This window comes from Notamacropus eugenii, chromosome 4, assembly GCF_028372415.1.
Source record: "Notamacropus eugenii isolate mMacEug1 chromosome 4, mMacEug1.pri_v2, whole genome shotgun sequence".
Classification (NCBI taxonomy): domain Eukaryota; kingdom Metazoa; phylum Chordata; class Mammalia; order Diprotodontia; family Macropodidae; genus Notamacropus; species Notamacropus eugenii.
Window position 1 is genome coordinate 168,742,856 of NC_092875.1, and position 19,351 is coordinate 168,762,206.

The 19,351-nt window shown below is 37.3% G+C and overlaps 1 protein-coding gene across 1 annotated transcript in view; it reads left to right on the forward strand.

Moving 5' to 3' along the window:
• PSKH2 (protein serine kinase H2) overlaps positions 1–19,351 on the forward strand; it is a 176,832-nt gene that overhangs the window by 121,713 nt on the left and 35,768 nt on the right. Inside the window, exon 6 of the mRNA XM_072603651.1 lies at positions 388–1,054. Coding sequence (XP_072459752.1) covers positions 388–1,054 — 667 coding nt within the window. The remainder of the gene's footprint in view (positions 1–387; positions 1,055–19,351) is intronic.

Consider the following 19,351-nt stretch of genomic DNA (forward strand, 5'->3'; position numbering starts at 1 on the left):
AGTTCAGTCAACTAGCACATCAGCTGAGATAATATGGTCAATATCAGGTTTGGGTTTTAGCAATGATCTTCAAACCTTGGGGTAAAGTCCTGGCTTTCACATACTAGTTATATGACCTTTGCAAGTCAGTTTGCTTCTCTGAGTTTTAATTTCCCCATCTGTAAAAATGGGTGCAACAACAACAATACCTACTTCACTGGGTTGAGTGGAAAATATTTTATAAATTTCAAATTGCTATAGGAAATGAACTAATTAAAAATTTAATTTTCCTTTAGTAGAGATATATGTTACAGGATGAGGGTTGGGAAGCAAGTCCCTCCAGGCTTTCTGGATATGTTTGAGAACAATTATTTTGGATGGATGACAGATCTATTTGTTTTTCATTAGATATGATATCCAGGCTCTTATTGGAAGAGGCAGTTTCAGCAAAGTTGTGAGAGTGGAGCAAAGAGTCACAAAGAAGCCATTTGCAATTAAAATGGTGGAAACCAGAGTAAAGGAAGGCAGAGAAGCATGTGAATCTGAACTGAGTGTCCTCCGGCGAGTGAGTCACTGCAATATTGTCCAGCTCATAGAGATCTTTGAAGCCCAGGATCGAGTATACGTAGTGATGGAATTGGCTACAGGAGGAGAACTCTTTGATCGAATTATTTCCCAGGGAACATTCACAGAGAGGGATGCCATCATAATCCTTAAGATGGTTATTGATGGAGTAAGGTATCTGCACAGTTTGCAAATAACTCACAGAGACCTGAAGCCTGAAAATCTCTTATACTATCACCCAGGGGCAGAGTCAAAGATCTTAATCACAGATTTTGGGTTGGCATGCTCTGGTAACAAAAATGGTAACTGGTCCATGAATACTATCTGTGGGACACCGGAGTACATAGCACCAGAGATTCTGTCCAGAAAACCATACACAAATGCAGTGGATATGTGGGCCCTTGGAGTAATAACATACATTTTACTGAGTGGTTCCCTGCCATTTGAGGATGAAAACCACATGAGACTTTATAGGAAGATCCTAAAGGGCAAGTACAGCTACAAGGGAGAAGTGAGTAAAATATTTTATGTATATTCACTTAGTCTGTTGGGTAGTATTTGATTGGAATCCTGAATTATTGTTGGATTAACACCTTAATTCTTTTTCCCTTGTTGGTACCTAGAGTCATAACTGTGAATAGCTGAGCGTGCTGATGGCATGGTACTCTCAGTAGGATCTATAAGTGCTTGCTGAGAATGTCGATGTATTTTGGAAGGCCCTCAATTAGTTACACAGAGCAGCTTCAGTGCTCCAGTCTTTCAGTTTGTATGAGACTTTTAATCTTTTATGGGGACTTTTAGTTTTAATGGATGTGTAACTAATGAAGTCATTGTAGTATAAAAGAAAGAACACTGGGTTAAGAATCCAAGGCCTTGGCTTGGCTACTTACCACACACTGTTTCTTGCACATTTGCCTCACTATTATTATGGTCTAAGGTTATGCTTCCTCCCCCCATGGATGCTGTGCATATTTGTGAAAAGGAGTAAACCAGGTTTTAGGAGAGTGGTTTATATTGACTGTCTTTACCATGTTATCTGAGTGTAGTAGTAGCTGTTCTCTGGGGACAATTCAAGTTGAAGTTGGGGAATGCTGCGATTTTTCCTTCTTTTTTTTTCTCTTCCTCCTCATCAAATGTGGTCCCCTTCCGTACATGTGGGTGCTATGCCCATAGGAATATAATTTTTGGTTGTTTATATTTTGTAAGACATTTTGGAGTTTAGAGCCTAGATTTAAAAAAAATTCTATTTATCACTATTTTCTTTTTCAAAAAAAGCTAGGACATTTTGTTTTTTGGGCTGTGCAGTTTTTAATTTATGATTTCTTGAAATAGATCTCTGAAAAAAACAGGCTTTAAAAAAAGCCCATTGGGTTTCAAATGGAGCTACTTGACTAGTCTTTAAACCCAAATCACTCAGGCTCTCAACCCCAGTCTTTGTGGCTCATTATTTAGGATTGATGCCTTAGAATGAGGGTAAATAGCAATTGTTTTTTTCTGCTCTTGCCAGAAACTCTAAGGGTCTATCCCTCCCGGATTGATAGTTTTGTGATGGTAAATTGGGCCATTTTTTGTCTCAACTCTTACCTAACCCTTAGTCGTTGAGTGGTCTTGGCCTCAGAAAAACTGAGAGCTGGGAAAGACCTTAATTCAGAAAGGCCACGGTTACCCACTGCATCCTGGGTCATTGCTGGTCTTCTTGACTTGTGTCTTGCCACTAGACTTTGATGACTTTGGAGGAGAGAGTGAGTCTGATGACCTTCAGAAGTTCTGCCTCACTGAAATCCAATTCATGCTCAAGTCAAGACTTCACCTTATGGTGTCACTAGTCCTCTTTGAGAAAGAAGGATGGATGACACCAAGAAGTTATTACCTGTCTGATACTGGACAAGTCTATTAAACTACTTGGGTCTCTTCCTTATGTAAAAGGAAAAGGGAAAGATAAAGTAGACAGAGAGTTGAACTTGGAGTTAGAAGACCTGAGTTCAAATGCAGTTTCAGTTACTGGCTAGCTATAAGACCCTAAGCAAGTCACTTACCCTGTTTGCCCTCAGTTTCCTCATTCATAAAATGGGGACAGCAATAGCACCCACCTCTCAGGATTGTTAGGAAGATAACATGAAATATTTGTAAAGTGCTTTGTAAGTCTTAAAGTGCTATATAAATGGTACCTATTATTATTAAAAATAAGAAGATTGGATTTGATAATTCCTAATCTTTCATTTTTAAATCCATGAAATTTTTTTCGTGTTAATAACAAAAACAAACGAGTAGACACAGACCCATGGTGTATGAGTAAAAGATAAAAATGTCCTTTTACCATATATGAATCCCTAGCTCAAGGACGTTGTTGAGTGCATGCTTTTGTTTGCCCTTTTCTACAGAATTCATGAATAAATAATATATCCATATATGGGAAAGACATTTTAATGTTTTATTGTTAATTGAGACTGCAATTATTAAATAGGAAAAGGAATGAGAATAACATGTGCATTGTTTCCTTTAACAAAGTGAGGAGAAATATTTGTTATGAATGTAAAATATTTTGGTAAGTTCCTTTTTGTGTGTAATATGATCCTGTTTCCTCATTTCACACCAATACTAAATCAGTTACAAGTTGAAGAGTAACTCTAAGATTAACTATTTCATTTTGGGATGTTGATGACCTGTATGAGTCACTTACATGTCACTTTGTTGCCTAAAATGTCCTCTCTCTCTTCCCTACTCCCCCACAAATTCCTACAAGTTCAAGTTCATTCTTGTCATCCTCTGAAGTCCTACGGTACTTACTATTTGCGTCGCTTATTTTATCATTTTCAGCATATTAAAAAGGTAGTGTAGGATTATCTAACTGCTTCATGTCTATATGTCTCTGCAAGGTGTGTGTGTGTGTGTGTGTGTGTGTGTGTGTGTGTGTGTATGTGTGTGACTGTCTAAATATTTAGACACAGCCTTCAGGTCTTATGGATGAGGTCTGGCCTATCTTTTTAGGAAGTAGGAAAAAAGCTGTGTTAAGTCACCAACATACGGCATTCATACACTACAGCTTCCAAGAATGCTTAGAAGTTAGAATTAGATCTCTCTGTTACCTCTCAAATAACTTTAGTCTGCATAGGTTCCCAAAGTGGGTGATATTGCCCCCAAAAGGTTCTGGAACCATCCAGGGGGGCAGTAGTAGATTCAAGTGCAATTGGGAGGCATTGAATAAAAGTAAGGGAGTGATGGAAGCATAAAGAAAGAAGAGAAAATAAGATAATTTTGAAAAACTGTTCATACATGTTTCATCTGTTGTGTAACAGAGTTAAGGACATAGGGATTATGCTATTTTCCAAATAAACACACAAAATGCAAGTTATATCAATGGTCAAGTCTACAGACAGGTCTTAACAAGCAAGTGTTGGCAGAATAGCCTGTCAGGCATTGTCGGGAAGTCTAGCATGCATCAGCAGGGATATGTGCATATAATGATTTGTTTACAATATGATACTACATGGTGCTAAAGCAGTATTGCATCATCAAAATTTTAATGCAGGAAAGAAACCACAAATTTACAATAAATTATTAAATTTAAATGCATCGTATTTTTTAAAAAATTATTTATTTTTAAAAATGACACAAATTTCAAAAAAAAAAACTGTTAAAGGGTTAAAGAAAGTAGATTTCCAGGAGGGTGATGAGTAATTATTTTTCTTTTGAAAAGTGGATGGAAGGTCAAATAACTTTGGGAACCTCTGGTCTAGAGGTGCAATGTTAGGAGATCAGGAAGCAAATGCTCCCTTGATCATTCTTAAGATTATTCCTTACCTTCATTTGCCAGCTTAAGCCTTTCCTATCAAATGCTTGTTACGTGAATGATCATAAATCATGAATTAAGTAAACCCATTTCTCCAAGAAAAACAACAAATAGAAATTGGAATTCTACAGATTCAAATATACTAACAACACAAGAGTAAATGAACTTATCAGCTGGAAATGAGATCAGATCTGAACTCAAACCAAGAGAAAGAATAATCTTACCCAGAGAAAGTCCACTCTTAGCAGTTTCTAGAAATGCAGATCCTGGAGATTAAGGAACATGATGGTGCTGGTCTAGTCTACTATTCAAAAGTCTTTCTCTTTCTCTCAATAATCTCCTTAGAGGATTCCCTTTCCATGTGTGTTCCCCAAAATGTCTTTCCAAAATCCCTGCAACAAACTTTACTTAAAGTAATGTCCCTTTAATAGCATCATACTTCAAAATCTCTCAGCCAATTAGCTGTTGTCTCTCCTGTTTACACAATGCTCCCCAATTTCACTACAAAAATGATCCAAGCTTGGGCAGAAGTAGAATTACACTTTATTTTCCATTGTGATTGTAAACTCCTTGAGAGCAGGAATTGCATTTTATAATCTCTCACATGTATCAACATGATACACCTCAGTGCTAATTTATATAGAAGGCATTTAATAAACACTTAGGAAGTTGTCAGGAATCCTCGATTAAAATACATTACAAAAACTTATCTTTGCATCTTACATCTTCCATTGTTCTGAGCATTTGCTTTCAGTTTTTTCAGTAAAGTAGCTTTTGATCTATGAAACCTAACCTGAATTTAATTAGTTTCACAGATAATAAAATCTCAAAGCTGAAAGAGATCTTAGAGATCATTTAATCCAATTTCTCTATTTTACAGATGAAGAAATTAAGTAAACTTACTTTACTACCTATGTTACCTTGAGCAAATTATTAAATTTCTGTTGGACTCAAAGTCAGATTAAGGCCATTTAAAATGCTTCACCCATTCCATGTCCCTAATTCCCACCTCCCATACACACTACTACTTGCTGAAATTAATCTTATTATCTCTAGAAAATTAAGAAAGGTAGGAAGAGGCATATCTACTCAGTGGTAGGGGGAACTTGCCTAGTAAAGGCAAAGAGGTCAAAAAGGCACAGTAAGAGTTGACCTAGAAAAAAATATTTATAGAGGAAAGGACAGTGGGCCAAGCCAAGGGATGATTACTCTTTGTTCACATTAAATGGTCATTGTGATGGCTTTTGTTTACCACATTGTGGCTTCTATTTTCCACATCAGGGTTGGAGAAATGTTCTCTTGAACACTTCCAACTGAAGCTTTGACTATCTATGAAACCCCCAAGTCTCTACTTCTCAATCACTTCGAAGAAAAACATGGGAGGTGCATTTTGGCTATTAGTTATGTCCCTGGTTATTGTGTCTACCTTGTGAATGAAGCACAGATATAAAACAGAATATTGTAATGCTGTTTAGTGATGGCTCTTCCTTTAAGTCCTTTGCTAATGCCTTTATTTAGACTTCATAATTAAGGAATATGAAAAAAAATTAGTTTAAAGTTTATTCTAGCAGAATGTAGGAGCTCTTTGAAGACAAGGGCTTCCCTCCTCCTCATTTGTTTGAGCATTTCCAATGCCTAGCACAGTGCCTGGAACATGGTAGGTACTTATTAAATGTTTGTTGAGCCTAATGTTAACCAAAATTCATGAAAACCTCCAAGACTATCAATTTAAATATCTGTCCTATTGCTAGATGGTATTTTACAATACAAATATTTTAATAGTTCATAGTCTTAATTAATAGTGTCACCTTTTTCATCTTCAAAATGGAGTTGTCTAGGAAGTCTAGTGTAATATTAGCTTAGAGGACCTGAACGACAAATTGCCACTATTGCTGCTAACGAAGGGAAGAAATGACCTCATGCAATCTTGTCTAATTACACTTCATGGCACCTCTGCCTCTGTAAGTTACTTGAATGCCGTAGTTGCTAATGGAATGGACATAACCACCAAGCTAACTGGGCAAGCAGAATTTACTAAGTAGAAACTCTCATAACCTTAGGAACTAGTACTGACCAATTTGAAAGAAACGTATATTTGCCAATGACTCTCTCACTAAAGAAAAAGCTCCTCACAGTGTTGCATTTAGGCACTAGAATACAGTCCTGGAATGAAAGGTCTGATTTTTCTCCTTTTCTACTCATTTTCTCCTTTCACAGCTCCAGCATCTTCCCATCTTCTCCCATCTCCCATAATTCGTATCACACGTCTTTCTTGCTTCTTTCTTTTTACAGACTATTAAATAGGTGTAAGAGTAGAGGCTGGACTAGAGAAAGATTATACACTTCACTCTCCTCCCATTCTCCTTCCATCAGGGCTGGAATTCCAGTAATAATGATTACATATTTCAGGTTGCCTGCCAAGTCATAATTTTTATAATTTGCTTCATTTTTCAGTTCCTCTGGCTTATTTTCCATGTAATTATGTTCATTAAAATTGTGATGCTCAAGAATTTATCATTAGTAAAAACATATTGCTTTGATGGAAAGCTATTTAGAAAGTCTTTTGTTGTCATTGTTATTTGGCAAGACAGCCTTAATTCCATTTTCTGATATTAACTTCTTGCTTCACTTAATTTGAGAGACTGTATTCCTTATCTCTCACTTATGAGTCATTAACAATGATCAATTTTCCAAGGATCAAAATGTCAAGAATGCATTTTACTTTGACTGTGTAGACTTCATCCTGCTAGAACTGAGGACAAAAGAGGCAAGGATGACAGAAGGTAGCAGGTATACTGTTTTTTATTATAGCCACAGGGTGGGCTTAAATGGAGTTGGAAGAACACTGAAAGAAACTGACTGGAAATTCTTGGAAGCTGGAAAATGAGAGTCATACTTGGTTTGTTCTTCCTATGAATTATGCATTTTACTGATGGTAAAATTTTTTCTGTTCCCAGATGACATTGTACTGATTGCACTGACTCAATTAAATTCAAAATTTATTAATCACCCACTGGGTTCAGGGAATTGTAACAGGTACTGGCAATACAAAGACACAAACAAAACAGATCTTCCTCAAGGAGTGCAAATTCAACTGGGGTGAAAAGGGGAGAGGAGAGAGAGCATTGACACAAACAAGAATATTTCAAGTGTAACACAAGCTTTGGGGGTACTCTCTCAACTCCTACTCACATTCATGAGTTGGATCCCTCGAATGTGTACACTCTGTTCCTTCAGGTCTCTAGGAGTGCACCAGAGGGTATGGAGAAGGTCTCTGCCAGTATGCTTCTCTAAAAATAATTCAGTCAGCCAGACTTAAGTAGCTTTTTAGAAAGGGGTATTTACTAAGGTGATTAGTTGGTACAAAAGATACTACCAAAAGTCTGTGATGCACTTTCTACTAGGGGAGAGTGGGCTCAAGTTTAGAGACCAAATGTGGCTTTGTCTGTGTATCTGTACTGTTCATGGCTCCCAGTGCAGACCCTGCCACCAAATGCTACTCTCTTGGATGATGATGTTTGTTCACTAATGGGAAGAGGAGAAATTCAAAATCCTAAGAGCAATTCCCCAAATGGTCAAAGAATATGAATACACAGTTTTCAGAAGAAGAAATTGAAGCTATCAAAGTCATATAAAAAAAAGCTTTAAATCATTAATAATTAGGAAAATGCAAATTAAAATAACTCTGAAGTACCTCATGCTCATAAGATTAGTTAAGATAAAGGAAAAGGAAAATGAAAATGATAAATCTGGAGGAGATGTGGAAAAATAGGTACATTAATGCACTATTGGAGATACTTTGAACTAGTTCATTCTGGAAGGTAATTTGGAATGATGTTAAAAGAGCTATTTAACTGTGCATACCCTTTGACCTAGCAATACTGCTATTAGGTCTAGACTCCAAAGAGATTTTAAAACGGGAAAAGGATCATATATACAAAAAACATTTATAGCAGCTCTTTTTTTGTGGTGACAAAGAATTGGAAACTGAAGGGATGCCTATCAGTTGGAGAATGGCTGAACAAGCTGAGGTTTGTGAGACTATGATAGAATACAACTGTACTTTATGAACTGATGAAGAGAAGGCTTCAGAAAAAACCTGGGACAATCTTTATGAACTGATACAAACAGAACCAGGAGAACAGTTTACAGAGTAACAGTAATATTGTAATGATAATCAATTATGAAAGATACAGTAACTGATCAACACAATGACCCACCACTATTATGAAGTTCTCATGATGAAAAATGCTGTCAGCTTCCAGAGAGACTCTAAGTGCCAGTGGAAGCACTTTTCCTCTTTCTTTTTCTTGTTTTTCTTTTGGGGGGGGCAGCTAATGCAGAAATTTGTTTGCATGACTTCATATTTGTATTTCTTGCCTTCTCAATGGGTGGGGGAGGAAGAAAATTTGGAGATGAAAATAAAATAAAATTGGACAATAACAAAACAAATCAAGATGTTTCTAGATCCTTTGAAATTCCAATTCCCTCCCTTCTGGCCAAAGAGGGGAGAGATGAGGCTAAAGTGCTTCTATCTTTTCCCACCCCCCAAGTTATTCCTCTGGGTCAGGGTTATTTGTAATGTTCTCCTTGTTCATGTTCACTGCTCACTGGAACCTGAATGCATTCAGTAACGTTTGTGATTCATTAGCTTGATATTTGAAAGTCTTCTGCATAAAGAGCTTACTTGAACCTGTGGGAGCTGATGGGAATTTAAGTGTTTGTATAAGGAAGGAAGAAAAACCAGTCTAACACAAAAACCAGGGATAGTAGGAGCAGGAGGTGATGATGAATCAATGATGAAGACAAAGAACAGACAGGTGGGAGGAGAACTAGGAGAGGCTATGGTATGAAAGCTAAGGGGAAAGGGGTGGGGGGGGCGGGGGGAACAGAGAGACAGAGCTCTTAAAGGAGGTAAGAAAAAGGATCAAGAATATAGAGAAAGGAGGTAGAGGGGGTTGGCTTTGGTAAGAAGAAGGGCCTCCTCAGGACGAGTGGGATTTTTAGGTAGAGAGTCAGGAAAAACAGGGGGTTTGAGGTAGATGGCTCCCATTAAAGATAGCTGATCTGAGAGGATAAGGGAAGCATTATTAGGGGTTTGAGGCAAAGTGTTGAAATGGCATAGAGCATGGTGCCCAAACTTTTTGTTCTCACACCCTTTCAGAAAAAAATATTGAGCATGTACGTACAATATGTGTATATTTGCTTATTTATAAATATTATACATATACTGCTATATTAATAATTGTATACATTGTACAATGTATAAAATAAGATAAAGTATTATTTCATTAATGGTACAAAAATAATTTTTTTCTCACAAATATTATTAATAAAAATTTTAGTGAGAGCAATGTGATTGAATGCGCTCATTTATTTTTTAAGAAATCAAGCATAATGGGGATGCATATGCAGAGCCCATCAGTTTGCTAGGATGGTACCTCTACGTGGCAGATGATGGGATGCTGCTTCTCAGAGAGGAATGATGACATGTAAGGGAAGTGCTTCGAAGAGACATCCTGGGCAGCATGGTTAGATCTTCTGGTCTGTTAACCATGTGTTGAAGAGGAGGCTTTCTGGTTGGCTGAGGAAGCATTTGAAAAGTCCTATCAGCTTCCAATATAGTCTCTTACTTTGCTTCATTTTGCTTCTGGGAGATCTTGGTGATCTTTTCACTTGTGGTGTCCTATAAAGAGAATAAAGCCTCCCTTGGTATATTGGCATTCCAGGTTCATGGTTTCATAGGCAGTGCAGCAATAATAAACTGAGGATCAAGGAATGACCTCTAGGAATAACTTTTGGGACCCCAACCCAGTGGTAGCAGAGATAAGGCTCCTCTGGTAGTTATGCTGCATCTAGACATGAACTTGGTGAGACCCACACTCTGTAGGGAGCTAGAGGCAGCTAGACGACTCAGTGGACAGAACACTGAGCTTGAAGTAAGGAAGATCTGAGTTTAAATTTGATCTCAGGTATTTACGAGCTGTGTGACCTTGGGCAAGACATTTAACCTCTGTTTACCTAGCTATAGGAGAAAGAAATGGCAAACAACTCCAGTATTCTTGCCAAGAAAACCCTATACAATATCACAAAGAAGCAGACGTGACTGAAGGATTAACCTATAAACAATACTATGTAGGAAATGAACTAAGTTTTGAGTCTGTTCCACCAGAAATTTGGGTAGGGTAGGGAAGAATGTGCCCTCAAGATGTTGGGATGGGGGTAGGGGATATTTGGATATTAGTTCTTGCTTTACTTTTGGACTTAAATTAAAAAATAATGCATATTTCATTTTTTTGTCTCATCCTTTTTCATTCCTTTTTTTGGGTATGTTTCAAAGTAGACATACTTTATTAAGAAGTACATTTATATACTTTATAAACATAGAAATATACATCTAGTAGGGGTGCTAGTCCTTCCACTCATCTTACATGGGAGGAAACTGAGGCACAGATAAAGTGGTTTGTATAAGAAGTGTCTGAGCCAGATTTTGAATGGAGGGCCTATTATTCTAAATTCACTTCTCTTGCCATTGCATGATTCCCATCTTTGACTCATCTTCAAACACTTTCACCTCTGCCCAGACAGTCCAATCAATTGTCAAGTCTTATTGATTGTGTCTTCAGATTTTGAATATCTATGAGCTCCTTAAGAACAGGGTGTGTGTGTGTGTGTGTGTGTGTGTGTGTGTGCACGTGCGCATGTGCGCGTGAGTGTGTCTCTTTCTTTGTATCCCCAGCACTTAGCATAGTGCCTGGCACATGGTAGGCATCTATTAAGTGACTATTTGTTTGCTCCCTATGTGACCTTAGACAAGTCACTTAACCTCTTTTTTGGTGAAATTCCCTCAATTTTCATTTCTGCATAGATAGTTCTCAGATCTCTACAAGCAGTCTTAGTATCTCTCCTGAACTCCAGTCTCACATTATTTTCTGAACATCACTAACTAAATATCCTGGAGGCATCTCAAATTCAACATGTGCAAGATGGATCTGTCAGGATCTTCCCCTCTTCCCCATGCCCTTATTATTGTCCAAGGTACCATCATCTTTATAGCCACCCTGATTTACAATCTCAGTGTCATTCTTGATTCCTCATTCTTATTATACACATGCATACATACAGACACACACATATACATACATGTATATGTGTGTATACACATGCCCACATATGTATATGTGTGTGTGTGTGTGTGTGTATCCAAGCAGTTGTCAAATTTCTTGTTTCTACTCCACCTCTCTCATATGGCTCCTCTGTGACTAAAAACCCTGAGAGACTGAATTTCTGGGTAATTAATAATCAATTTATTAATTAAGCTAACTGGAAATCAATAAGTTGATGATCAGTGGTTTCTCTTACCAAGGACAAAAATATGGAAAATTTGAAAGACTTAAATATTTTTTGAAAGGGAACGCCCCTGATAAGTGGAACTAAACACCATTGATGGACATTTAATGAGGAGGTGGGCTAGAAGTCTTCAGTTCCTCCTGCTGAGAATATTTCATCTCATGAGACTCAGCCACCTCCAGCAATCTGGGAAGGGGAATCCATCTCCATTCAGACCACTGTGGTTGGTTTTCTCCTTCATGAGCTGGGTCACCCTAAACTGTAACTGAGGAGTACAAGAACAGGGGCTTCTTTCTAAAGGGGCAAGAACTTGACTAGACCAGATTCTGTGTACGCTCCAAACATTTTAAGTAAGGTCTCCTAGGTGAGTGGGGTCTGGCCCAAGATCAAATGGCATGTTCCCCCAGGATTAGGGGCTGACCTTTCCACGGGAGCTGGGTGTCAATGAAGAGAGGCAGAGAAGAAAAGCCTGTATCTTACTTAATAACTTTTTAGGAGCAAGAGGTTAAGTGATTTGCACAGGGTCACACAGCTAGTAAGTGTTGGAAATTGCATTCCTCCTGACTCCAGGTCTGTTGCTCTATCCACCATACCACCTAGCTCCCCCAACAATTGGTTGTTAATACTAAAAAAGAATAATTTCTCTGACTACTCACCACTCATATAGCTACCACCCTAGGACAGGACCTCATCACCTCTGACTTTCTGGTGTAGCAGCCTCTTATTGGCTCTCCTCGCTTTCAAGTTCCAATCCTGTTCATCCTGCATGTTGCTGCCAAAGGGATGTTCCTACAACACAGGTCTGATTATGTCATCTGTACTGCTCAACAACCTCTAGTGGTTCCCTATTGCCTCCGGGATCAAATACAGACTCCTCTGTGTATCTATTTGTATGTACATGTCCATCTACATACATATGAAGCTTTGTAAATTCTTTACAATCTGACTCCTTTCTCTCTTTCCCATCCCCCCCCCCCCCCCGCTTACAGTTTACTATTTTACAGTCTACTAATCTTCTCCTTGCATTTAGTGTTCCAGCCACCCTGATACCTATTCACTTTCTCAGAAACAGGATCTCGATCTCCTAACTCCATGCCTTTGCATTGGGTATCCCCCATGCTTGAGATCATTCCCTTCTTACCTCTTTTGTTTAGATTCTCTGGTTTCCTTCAAAATTCAGCTTGTGTTACCTTTATCATTAAGCCTTTCTGGGTCTGTTCTCCCCTTCCCCACTCCTTCAGCTGCTAGATAACCTCTTCTCAAAACTACCTAGAATTCATTTGTATCTATTCTGTATTACTTGTATGTGCACATGTTATATCCCTCTTTAAAATATAAGTTCCTTGAGGGCAGGAGGAACTTTGTCCTCACATTTCCATTACTTAGTACAGTGTCTCATACTTTAATGAATGCTTGCTAGTTGATAAATATAGAGATATGATCTCTCTGTTTTTGTGTGTCTTCTCACTGACCTTTGTGCAGTTTTTTTAGAATTATCCCTTCCACACCGCAACTTTCCCCATCAAGGTTTTGATATACTGTGAGTCAGCATAAATTAAAAGGGAAAGTTTCTTGGAGTTTTGTGGAAGTGGCAGCAGAAGTGCAGCAGACAACACAGAGCCTATGACTAAATACTTAACCCAGATTTTACAATAAGGTACTGTAAACAACTCATAAAAGAATAAGAAAAAAAATCAGACTTCCCTGGTCCAAAGGCTTGTAGGGGAGTGGTGCCCCTGGGTCCTACAATGTGGAAGGGATAACTGTGTACCAATGACTGTCTTCTCCTCCTCCACGATTTCTTCTCTGACTTCTGTAACACTGCTGTCTCCTGGTTCTCCTCATACCTGTTTATTGGTTCCCTCTGTGTTTCCTATGTGTTTATAGATTCAAGACAAACTGGGCTCAACTCTTGTGTGTCTGTGTCTGATATGCACTGGCTCCGTGGCCCTGGGCAAATCACTTTACTTCTCTGTGCTTCCCGATATTTTTGAAGACCGTGAGTTGAAAACAGTTCTTGATATGCATTAACTAAGAGAGTTTCTTGACTAGGACTTCTCTATATGTTATACCTACATATATTGTATATGCTTATATGAATATTTATATATATATTATACATATGAATTTTGGTTACTTCAGTGCTCATTCAGGCAATATATATCACCTATGAAATACACTGTTGGGAATATCTGTACAACATTACCTTCAGGAAACTTTGCATGTGCTCAACTGGATGAAATATCACAATAAAATTTGTAGCTGTTTCTTGTTAAAGTTTTAATTCAAAATCAACCAAAGTGAGGAGCTTGTAGTAAAGAATGGGAAAAAAAAATCATTGACCACAAATTTGCTACATAAACATTATTTCTAGAGTTACTTATCATCCAACAAAGGTGAGTGGGTTTTACCCAGTCCACTTTTAGAGGACTGGGGATAACAAACATGCTCTTTATGTGCTCAAGTGTGCTATTAATTTACTTCCAATAAAACCAGAGAAAATGAGTTCCAGAATTGTGATACGCAGAGGTATAATTTAGTTGCACAACTTGAAGCTAAATTCAGCAATAAGCAAGGCATTGTGAGGTGCGTTAAGATGGTGCTAATTTAAGAGGGTGATCACCGGTAGCAGTTTTGCTTAAAGTTGTCACTATTTTTCAAGGAAAATGTTAATTTTTTATTTGGCTCTAAGCCTAATGCATTGAATTACAGCCTAGCCATCTACTTAAATTTTTAGGATGTTCTTAGTTTTTCCAACATTCTGAAAGCTCTGTAATTAAATCTACCGTTAATTACTTAGACCTCAGCAAGTAGCATATTCAGCAAGTTGATCACAGTTAAAAAAAAAAATTTAAGATCAAGCTGAACAAAGGCACATATTCCAGGCTGGTTGTTTGGTAGAATATATAACAACTGTACCAACTACTTTGTAAGCAGTGCCTTTTGATCATGATTAGCCCTGGTACTTAGGAATCTTAAGGGGATGCGCATATAACAGATCCAATCCATCCATTTTTAAGTTATAGAATGAATTTGGAAGTTTAATTCTGAATAACTTAAAAACCAAGAATTATCTCTGAGTTCTCTTAAACCTGCCAACATTAAAGAAAAGATATATCCATCTACAAATATCCAGAAAGAAAAGTGTAGTTATGGAAAACCTTACAAACAAACCACTGAAATCAGTGCATTTATGTGGCTTAGAAAATGAAAAATGATACAACTACTAACAGGTAGCCATGAAATTAGCAGGGAGAACACTCTGAATTGTCTAAGGAAATGGAATGAAAACAGTCTGGATAAGCACGACGTGAGCTATCCATAGATTACCCAAAATATTCAATGGAACCAATCTTTTGAGTCTCTGAAAAGAAAAACAGCAATGATGAGGGATTCTCTTTCTGGATATCTTCTACATCTAGTCCTGTTTTCTGTTGTCAGATTTAAAAATCAGTATGCTTTGGAATGGTCTTTAATTTCATAAAGGACTGCCTTTATGGTAGAACCACATTTTTTTTTTGCAGAGGTACTTAAGAATTAATTGGCTTGAGTTTGGGTTTCCATTTAAAAAAAATTAAATTCTAGGGCTATGAGAAAGAGAAAACTGGACAGAGACCAGGAGAAAAAAAAGATAGGAGGGAAACAAAAGTACTGAATAATCCACAAACAATAAGCATCACATAAATAACAGGAGAGGCAGCATGATCTGGCAGCATCGTAAGGCTCTCACACTTAATTAGTTATGTGACCACGGCAAGATATTGAACCTCTTTGAGTCTTAATACTTCAATGATTCCCTCTTTTGGAGGTGTTTTATTTTGTTTTGTTTTGAAAATTCCTGGGGACTCAAGAAAATGTCTACTCCTCCATCTTGACCTGGATGATACCATGCTCAGAACCCTCCTCCTCACCACAAGAAACAAACTTTAAGGAAAAAATATAGATATTTATTTATACCTATATATATATTTTCAGGATACAACTTCTCATTTTCTTTAGTTGAATGTTAAATATATTTGCATTTGGTAGAAGCTTAATTCAGATCAATCCAACATTGATTAAGTGCCAATTAAATGCCAGGTACTATACTTAGCACCAGAGATACAAAGACAGAAGAAAAAAGAAATACTTTCTGCCTGTAAGAAACTCAAGTTTTACTGGAATTTAACAAACATCTTAGAAGCTGCATTGCACATATTTTATGCTCTTCAGAGAGAGGTTTAGCTTATCATCTCATAACCAATCCCAGCATTTTTGTTGTTGCTGCTATTTTGGTTCAGATCTATGATTTCATATGTGAGGAATGCCTGGGATAGAAGTTCCTCTCATCAGTGCAGATTTAAAAGTGTTCTACAGTTTATAATTTTAGAGAGTTGTCTGGGCATCAAATGGTTAAATGCCCCCCTTCCCCTTTGGTAACAGTATGTGTCAGAGGCACTTTGCTACTCCAAATTTCTCCTTTTATCATCAGCTATCTCACACTGCCTCTCAAGCTTAGGATACATACAAATTAAGTTTCACTTAAATAGAATGAAATTCAGATAAAACTATATAAATTCAGAGCCAAGTCTGGGCAAAATTAAAGTGCATACTATTGTAGTTGATGTCCATTGAATGCTTTGGCTAGAATTCAAGGTAATTATTTCAGAATAGACAATACTTGAAACCTTCTTTAGTTAGGAACACTTCTTAAAGTGTTGCTTTAAGATAGCTATTGCTAATTTTCTTATCTCTAAAGAACTAGAAGAGTGGCTTCCTGATTTGTTCATATTCTCTTATTATAAAAACCATATAGAATTTTAATATCTTGTTTAAAATGAATTTTTGATAACTAGTTTTTATATCATGGTCATTTCCAGATATCCCCAACATTACTCTGCCTCTATACATGTTGAACTTTCCCTGTTAATCAAAATATAGTTAAAACCAACAGACACAGTTTCCATTTAGGATGGCTTATGCAGCATTCTGTGTAGCTCTTTACTTTTTCAGAGAAGAGAGGTGCCTTTCCTCATCTCTTCTCTGGGGCCAAGATTGATCATTAGAATTCTGCACGGAGTATTTGGTTTCATTTTAGTTCTTTTCATTTATGTGATCATAGACCATTGTGTATATTGCTTTCCTGGTTCTGTTTACTTCCCTCAACCTCACTTCATACTTCAAGCAGTTCTCTGAATTCCTTATATTGGTTATTTCTTATGGGGCAACAATATTTCATTCCTTATAGTTATCAATTTATTCAGTCATTTACTAATTGACGGACAAGCATCTACTTGGATTCCAGGTTTTTGAGGGGTGGGAGTGAGGGTTATTTATTTATTTTGGTCATTACAGAAAGAGCTGCTATTAATCTTTTGTTATAGACCAAGGAGGTAAAAAGACCAAAAGAAAGGTCCCATTTTTACGTCCAACAGTGAAATTGTTTTTTTCTCAATTCACATCCTGAATGGTATTGTAAAGGGTTACATTTTTAAACACTGTAGAATGTCTATGGATGGAGTGAGATTCCATTCCCACTTCCCTTACCCTGATGGAACATTAGTGATTAACTTCAGAGGGAGGCCCTTCATTGTTTCCTCCAGGGCATTTTGATCTTACATTTAGAATTGAGCAAAATTTCAAAAAAACAGAAACAGTGTCTGAGACAAACCAAAGGAATCATTGAGTCTTTATAGGATTTCTCATGTGTAGAAGGAGAAGGAGGCAGACTACCCATTTTTCTTATGGTGCTCTGGGTCATTGGATAATATAGACTATTTGACTATAGGGAACAATGCTTCCTTCCATCTCCCATGTGAATTGCTTCTGTTGTATTTATAATGTATTTTAAACACTGTAAACATAGCCAGATTAAACTATTCAAATGTCAGATAGAGCTAGTAGCTGTTACTGAGCCATGTCCTATCTCCTCTGCACACTGAATTCCTGTGCCGGTCTGCTGATTGAAGACAATGAGAACTCTGTATTCAGGAGAATCCCTTCATTGAAATGCAACAATTATTCCCCTCTCCCTCCCTTTCTTCCTGCATAGTTGTCGAACTGTAACAAACCCATGGAGCACTGTCCTCTGTAAGATTATAGAACTCAGTGAACCCAAAAGTAATTGGGCATAGTGATCACAGAATTAGATATTTTCCCAATTGTGTATATATAAGGAAAAGGGGTATATATAAGGAAAAGGGGTATATATAAGGAAAAGGGGAAGGGGAACTAGTATTAAGTACCTGTTATGTAAGTGTTTTACAAATATTATCTCATTTAATCCTCACAACAACCCAAGATGTGCCTATGTATTCCTGTGTAAGTGTACATGGATTCACTAAATTTAACTCGTGAAAGATATTGATAAATATCTCTGGGATCTTGCCTGCCAGGTCTAAGGGACGCTGCTATTCCTCTCTTGGGGGGAGTAGGGGAAAGGCCACAAGACTAGGTAGGTGCTCTTTCCTCCAGTATCTGAGAAGTGTACAAGAGTAGAATTATATCTACTTGCTTCTCTAAATATTGCTGGTTTAAGGGTACAATTTTGCTTCAAAACAAAAAACTTCTTTCCTGGTTGATCTTAAGTGGGGTGGGGGTGAGAGGCTTATACCTCCCTCAGCACATTATTTGAAATTTTAACCCCTTCCCACCAAACAATGGTTATACAAAAGATCTTCACAAATAGTGAATAGCAAGTAAACCCATCAACCTAAGCAAATGGCAAACAAAAGTGGAAGAATTTATACAAGTTAGAATATAACAGAATATACATAAGAATAAATGATTTATTTTCTGGAAATGAGATGATGTCTTAGCTCAAATGAAGAGAGAGACCCCAATCTCATCTTCCTAGGGAAGAAAACTTGAAACCAGGGACATATTGGGAAGCCAGCTTCCTTTACATGTCTACAGATTCCCAAGTCTTTTTTCCCTTTTTTTGTACATATCTAAAGTTAGTCCCACAGAGTCTGGTTTTATGCGTGATGAAGAAATATTCTTTCAATGAATTTTTTTTTCTTCCAAAGCTTGCCTCCCCACATAAGCATAAAATATCACATCAGCATTTTCTCCATAAATTAAGAAGTCTCCTGTATATGCAACAGATGTCCCAGGGTTTACTAGAAACCTGGGTTCCATATAACTAATACTATTTTTGCCCCTTCTAAACCTTCAATATAGTAACTTTTAAGTCTGCTAACTTCTAGGAAAGAATTCCCCATAAAAAGACAGTGTAGTATTATGGAAAGGACACTGAACTTAGAGTCATACCACCTGAGCCCTTAGACTCTTTGGGCCTTAGTTTCCTCATCTGTAAAATGAGGAGATTGAACTATTATTCCCCTCAGTTTTAGATCTATAAACCTATGAATTCTCTCTAATTAAATGGAGAATTAGTAAACAGAATGTAGGGGGTAACCTTGGGTTCATTCTATGTTAATAGTCATGTATTCTTATGGCAAAAAAAAAGCTTTTGGATTGGGTATGCTCTAATCCTAATTACAATGATACCTGACTTTTATATAAGAATGATAGCATAGCACTTTTTAAATGTACATTATCTCTTCTGAGACTCAGAGGAATTCTGTGAGATAGAGGTACTGCATGTATCACTATCCTAATTTTCCAAGTCATAAGTGACTTGCCCACAGTCAAATAGCTATTTTAAGTACAAGAGGTGGATTTTAA